Source organism: Kryptolebias marmoratus, linkage group LG15 (assembly GCF_001649575.2).
Source record: "Kryptolebias marmoratus isolate JLee-2015 linkage group LG15, ASM164957v2, whole genome shotgun sequence".
Taxonomy (NCBI): Eukaryota; Metazoa; Chordata; class Actinopteri; order Cyprinodontiformes; family Rivulidae; genus Kryptolebias; species Kryptolebias marmoratus.
This window is the reverse complement of record NC_051444.1, coordinates 32,784,939-32,792,123: the sequence shown is the minus strand read 5'-3', so window position 1 is coordinate 32,792,123 and position 7,185 is coordinate 32,784,939. Positions and strand designations below refer to the sequence as shown.

The following is a 7,185-nucleotide window of genomic DNA, read 5'->3' as shown; positions in this document are numbered from 1 at the left end:
TCCTGGAGATCGGCTCTTCTGGGCAACAAGTGTGAATATTAAAATCACCAAGAATAAGAACATGATCATACTTAGGTAGAATTTCAGCCAAAAATTCTGAAAAGTCACTTATAAAGTCCTTATTGTACTTGGGTGGCCGATAAATGACGGCACACAAGACAACATGAGAGCGACCAATTTCAAAAGAACAATGTTCAAAACTTGTAAAAGAGCTTTGCGAGCAAACCGGCCGGCATTTAAAATCGCTTTTAAAAACAACCGCTATTCCTCCTCCTTTTCGACCCGACAGGCGTGGGTAATTAAAATAGCAGCAATCCGGTGGTGACAGTTCAATAAGAGAGGTAGGCTCACCAGTACTCACCCATGTCTCCATTACACAGAGAAAATCCAGGTCACGGGTCATGAAGAAATCCCTCAAGTTGAAAGTTTTATTTCCCAGTGATCTTGCGTTAACAAGGCCGAACCTGGCGGGGCCAGCGCATCCGAAGCGGTGGCTGTCTGTGGGGCCCGACGCAGGGCTTGTAGATGGCGGGGATTTACACCGCGCCAGCGGGGACGGGGAGAGCAGGGACCGTGGAGGCGGATTACGTCATCCGAACCGACGACATAAACCAGCTCGCTCTCGGCAGGGTCCAGCGATCGTGAGTTAAAAGAGAGTCTGGGAATCACTCCATTTTTTCTCCAAGAAGCCGTGGAAGATCGAGCCAAGAGAGCCTTAAACTTTAATAGTCGGCCGCTGCGTTTACCCCTGCGGCGCCAGCGTTTACACCGAGGGAGTGGCAATGATGAGTAGGTATCCGGCTGGGGAAGAGAAACGGCTGAAAAGTTGAATGAGCACCATAATCATTGTCAATTATTCCTAGATTCTTTGCAAAAAGGCGAAGATCCAGCAATGTTTGGCGATCATAGACGAGCAATGAACCGGTACCAGGCAAAACAAACAAAAACAGCAAACAAACAAACAGCATTGACAGGAAGAGACGGCAGGCCACACACACTGGCGCCATCTTGGATTTCAAACGTTTCGCACCAGAAGGCGTGAACCATCATTAGTATATAGACTTGTGCACAAGACCAAACCCCTGCCAGCAGAGAGAGAGCACAGCAGAGTGATCAGCCACCGCTGGGGAGCGCACAGGCTGTTTGAGCCTCTCTCTCGGTGTGATTTTCTGTTTCTGCTGTTTTAGTTCTTGGCATCAAAGTATATTAACGCTAAAAGACATTTACATGTATGTCGAAGATTATAGTGAAGATGTGTCTCTGTTTTTTCAAAAACCCTCACAATATTCTCTCTGGGAGAGTGTCACTTTCAAATGTTTGTAGGTTTTCATAAATATCCTCAAGTTTCAATTCTATACGGGATTACAGAAAAAATATAATGTTTTGGCTACTTAGATGTGCTAAGCTTGCTTATACGTGAAACCATACTGTGATGTACCTGTACTGTGAAAAATGGAATGTTAAATTTATTTTTGTTATTAAAACCAAAACATAAAGTTGAACTTGTCTTGTTGATTAGTCCTGCACCCAGAAACTTGGGTTAAACGCTACCCCCAGTGGATAATATACAACAGAAATTACAACAATTTACAAACAAAAAATTGTATAGAACAGAAATTATATTTGTTTGACGCAAAGTAGTATTGGATTTAGTGATGGAGTGAAAGGATCATTTCACATGTTTTTATGCTTGAAAATCAGCAGTTTGCCTATAAATGCTTAAAAAATGTTTAAGTTTGATTTTGAAGAAGAGGATTTGACTCTTTTTACTAATGGACTAGCCTCTGTACAGTGGTATCTGTATCATGTAAAACATATGCTCAGATTTTTTGAAAACTTACCAATGTTTTCTGACCTAACATAAAATAATTTGATGTTTGTTCAAACTGCAGAAAGCAGCCAGTGAATTTATGTTGTTGGTTCGTGTTTGACATTCAGCTATTGCAAAAGGTGTGAATACCAACATTTACATGATACAACATTAAGGGAGATTTTGCTGCTGTTCCATAGGTCTGATGCTGAGAGGAAGGACCTCCTGACAGTTAAAGTAAGCAACATTTCTGATGTTTAATTTTAATTTTTTTGTTGTTAATCTTAAAGCTGTTTTTAAGATGTGCAATGAGCCAAGGATACAAGAACCCTCAGGGTTTAAAAATTAAAAATGTTACTGGAGAAAAAAGCTATGTTATTTAATTTTATTAGGGTTAAAAAATAACACAACTTAGCTGCACATTTTGAGTCCTTATAAACCTCATTTATTTCCAGCCTCAGCATCTCTAACTTTCTATCAGATCTTGGTCAAGTCCTCAGTTTTACACCTGACAGCAGCTTAGCCGCTGTAGGACACATATAGGACACATATGAAGCACACAGATCTGTTCTCAGCAAAGATCTGTGTGCTTTGTGTTCAAATTGGAAACAATTTTGATGAAAGATTTCCCAGATCTTAATAATAAAAAAAACAAGATACATACATTTATATTTTAAATTGTTTCTGATTGAAACAAGATAAAGAATGTTCCTTTTTACTATCCTTACAATAGGAAACGACTGCTTCAGCAGATCAGAGTTCACAGGAGGATGTGCTAAATAAATTGGAGGCGGAGAGAATCCAGCTTCACAGAGATCTGCAGCGCTGCTTTTATGAGATCCATCAACGAGACCAGTACTTTCAGCAGCTTAACTCCAAGGTATGAAACAGCTGAGGTCTCCTGGAAATGTTTACACCAGTCTGTAGTAATGGCCAAGTTTTTCTGAAATATTTTAGAAAAATAAAGTATACATGTTTATTCATCTTCTTCCCTGCAACCCCCCCCCCCCTCTTCAGCTGCAGCAGGCAGTGGAGGAGAAATCTGCTGTTGCAGCTCAACTGAGGTCTGTTTCCCAAACACTGCAAGACACCCAAAATCGCTGCCACTGGCTGGAAACTCAAATCCAAGGCCAAGTACAGGTAACAGATCCAAAACACCTATATATCTGGCAGGTTTCTTCTCTTCAGCAACAGCGGGGGTGGCGGGGGTGTGCAACATTTTTTGAACCTAGATCTACTTTTGAAGTTGCCAGTTTGCTGAGATCTACTAATCTCAGGGGAAGGCAATCCTGGTCCTGGAGAGCCACTATCCTGCATGTTTTACTTGTTTCCCTGCTCCAACACACCTGATTCAGTGGTTAAATTACCTCTTCATGTTCTGCAGAAGCCTGTTAATCACCCATTGATTCAAATCAGGTATGTTGGAGCAGAGAAACAAGTAAAACATGCAGGATAGTGGCACCCGAGGACCAGGGTTGCCCACCCCTGACTGATCTAGTCTTAGTATCCCAAACATATTGTTACATTCATAGTTCTGTGTAAATCGTGGGGGATAATTTTTCACACATCTACCCACACCCACTTCCACAAAGGCCAGCACATCAAACAGAAAATAGCATGTTGCCAGTTTTGTTGACTTCAGTCAAGAGCAAACAAACAAAAACAGTATACTTAAAACTCCTAAACTTACCTACCAAAGAAAAATGAAACCTAAAACAATTTCCTAACCTTACTCCTGACAAAGACACAGAAGAAAATCTAGTGTTGTTGGGATACTTTTCTTCTGACAGCAGGCTCCAGAACACTATTAGCTACCTCACATCCATGTGCAGCAGATCCATGTGGTCTGCACCTGCCACCGCCCGAAATAACCTCCTCTACAGACTCCTGGCTTATAAAGAGCACACAGTCTTCATGTCGACATTAATCACATCTTTCAGGTTTAACATCTCACACAATGCCTGTTGGTGGATTATACAGTGATAGTTCAGAATATCTGGGAAAGATTCACTCTGCAACAAATGCACTAGTGTGACCCGTCATTGATGGAGCACCAGCAGTTATAATGGCTTGGCTTGGCTTGCACTTATATAGCGCTTTATCTAGTCCAAGGACCCCAAAGCGCTTTTTTACACTACAATCATTCACCCATTCATCCACACATTCACACACTGATGGTGGTGAGCTACAATGTAGCCACACACTGGCGCCACCGAGCCCTCTGACCACCACCAGTAGGCAAGGCGGGTGAAGTGTCTTGCCCAAGGACACAACGGCTGAGACAGCCGGAGCGGGGGCTTGAACCAGCAACCCTCCGATTACAGGACAAACCCCTACCTCCTGAGCCACTGCCGCCCACGCCTGATTTATAACATAAATGAGTTAAAGGAGGGACAATTTGCTGGTAATAACAAACTCCACGAATGTGTTGAATATATCTTCTCCTCTTATGTGTCCTTTCAATGGCAAAATGGTGCTCATGTCCACAAAGGCCATTCTGATGAAAACACAAAGCTGTGCCACATCCATTATATCAGTTGACTCATCAAATTAGAGGGAAAAACACTTGTATTCTTCAATATCCTTTTTCTAGCTGCTCCTCACATTGCCCTGTCACAGGATTCCAAGACAACTGAACATGTTTAATAGCAGCCATGATCTGTCTTTTATTTCCACTATTGCTGAAAGACTTTTTGTGTTTGTCGAGAATATGGCTGACCCGGTGCAATGCCTTATCTTTGATGTTTGGTCAGGTGAAAAATTTATATAGTGCTGGGAGCTGGTTTTTCCAAGTCCTGAATTTTCTGGGCTTGTAGAGTGGTTTTAGTGAAGAAATCCATCTCATAGTCTTTGTGCATCATCTTGAAATGCTGTTCCAAGTTACCCTTTTTGGACAAGGCAGCGCTTAAATTACAAGTAAGATGGACAGACTTCTAATACAAGAAAACAAAAAAATAGTCCTCCCCTGAGTCTGGGCGAAAATAATAATTTTTGATTGCTTGTTAGCTTGTTTGTCAATCACTTTTGAAGACCGATAACACAACAAACTACTTATCAACTGTCACTCACTACCGCTCTCATACTGATGCCCTTACAGGTACCCTCAGCTGCTAGGCAATGGTAGGAGTGCCACCCCCAGTTTGACAAGTGGCCGGGGTAAAAACCCTTTTTTTTTAAAAAAAAATGAATGATTTAAGTACATCTAGTAAGGTGTGTTGACAGAGGGCAGACATTAAAATAATGGTAAACATTAAACAATGAGATTTTCTTTTTTGAAAACACCTTATCGCGATCATCTGGTTGAGTAACACTTACCAGCATCATAACTGCTCCACGTAAGCTCACTCAGATAAAACTGAACTATCCTTTGAAGGTGACTGCAGCAGTTTAGATTTGTGATGAATATTGTGAACAATATATTGCAAATGTATCATCACCACAATATCAGTGAGCACAATATCAGTATTGCAAAAGACTGCTTGGTCTACAATAAACCATGGATTATTATACACTGCCTGGCCAAAAAAAGTTGCCATCTGCATTTAACTAAGCAAATAGGTACGAGCCTCCTATTGGATAATTACTGCATGGGTGATTATGTTTCAGCTGGAAACAAGTTATTTAACCCCAGCTGGTGCAATGAGTTGCTTCTCATTTCTTAAACAATCATGTCGAAAGACTCATCCCGTGGTTGAGGAAAAGATGTCAGTCTGTTTGAGAAGGGTCAAATCATTGACATGCATCAAGCAAAGAAAACATCTAAGGAGATTGCAGAAACTACTAAAATTGGGTTAAGAACTGTCCAACGCATTATTAAAAACTGGAAGGCTAGTGGGGACCCATCGTGTTCAAGGGAGAAATGTGGCTAGAAAAAAATCCTGAATGATCGTGAGCGGCGATCACTTAAGGTAGGTAGGTACATTTATTTATATAGCACTTTTCAGCACAGGGCGACTCAAAGTGCTTTACAACACAAGAACAAAATTACAGACAGAGTTACAGAACATGACAAGATAACTAAGCTAAAACATGACAATGCTAACCAAGGTACAGGATAACTAGACTACTAAAACATGATATTACTAAACCAAGACACAAAGAATCTAGCTAACAGTGATAATAATAATAATAAACTAAGAGGTACCAAAAGAAGGCCCGCTAACAGCCAGTTACATATAACATGATAACTAATTGTACAGTAACTAAGCCAGGGGTCGGCAACCCAAAATGTTGAAAGAGCCATATTGGACCAAAAAAACATGTCTGGAGCCACAAAAAATTAAAGGCCTTATATAAGCCTTATAATGAAGGCAACACATGCTGCATGTATCTATATTAGCTATATTAGCCTATCTGATAGGCTAATATATCTAATATAGCTGCTTCTGAGCAGGGCCAGCCGGGCCGGCCCTGCTTCGTGGATGGCGCAAGCTTAGCTCCTGTTCACTCATTGGTCGTGGATATGACCAGATGCAAGCATAAAGAGCGAACGGTAGGAATATAAACAACAGCGTTAGCTTACCCTGCAACGTTTATGCCGTCTGTCCCCCAGCTGAAGGCGCTGTAAAGCCTGAAATCTCCGGCAGAGAACAGCTGTCCTACTCGGCGCAACAATCGCGACATCCAGAGCATTTCTTCCACTGCGCCTCTCTTCCTGAAGTCTCAGGAGAATCCCCAAAAAACAGCAACAACACAGGGTCAACTTTGTCCATAGCGCTTTCGTTGTTTACACAACTTGCGCCAAGTTTCGTTAGCGCACCACCCCCCGCACCGCGGCCCCGCCCCCCGCAACGCGAGGAGGCGTTCCTCTGCTACCAACCAACCTGGCCGGTGTGAACACGATGCATTCTTTATCGAGCCGAGCCGAGTAGAGCGGGACTTCTTAATAAGGGTCTGTGTAAAAGAGGCATATATTAAAACAAAAAATATATTTCTCTCCCCCATCTTTTTCCATTTTCAAACATTTTTGAAAAAGCTCCAGGGAGCCGCTAGGGCAGCGCCAAAGAGCCGCATGCGGCTCTAGAGCCGCGGGTTGCCGACCCCTGAACTAAGCTAAGTGTACAGGAAGGCTAAATAATCTAAAACATGACAATGCTAAAACTAAAACTAACGGTACTGAACTATCTAAAAGTACCTCTGGCCCGCTATACAGCCGAAGTAAAACCAGACATATCTAAGCATGAGCTAAGACAGTCAAAAATAGTAGCTAAACTAAACAGATCTAAGCATGACTAAATGTACAGAACTAAACTAAGTGTACAGGAAGATAAAGCTAAACTAGACAGTACCGAATTTCTAAATGGTACCAGTGGCCCGCTAAAACAGCAGATGTAATAATTACTAAGATAGAGAAAGAGGGAAGGGGGGGGGGGGGT

General features: G+C 41.9%; 1 protein-coding gene across 1 annotated transcript in view; it reads left to right on the top strand.

The window, feature by feature from the left end:
- The window catches only part of LOC108243983 (golgin subfamily B member 1-like), a 79,321-nt gene that overhangs the window by 60,129 nt on the left and 12,007 nt on the right, over window positions 1-7,185 (top strand). The window contains exons 26-28 of the mRNA XM_025008966.2: window positions 2,011-2,047; window positions 2,544-2,690; window positions 2,828-2,950. Coding sequence (XP_024864734.1) covers window positions 2,011-2,047; window positions 2,544-2,690; window positions 2,828-2,950 — 307 coding nt within the window. The remainder of the gene's footprint in view (window positions 1-2,010; window positions 2,048-2,543; window positions 2,691-2,827; window positions 2,951-7,185) is intronic.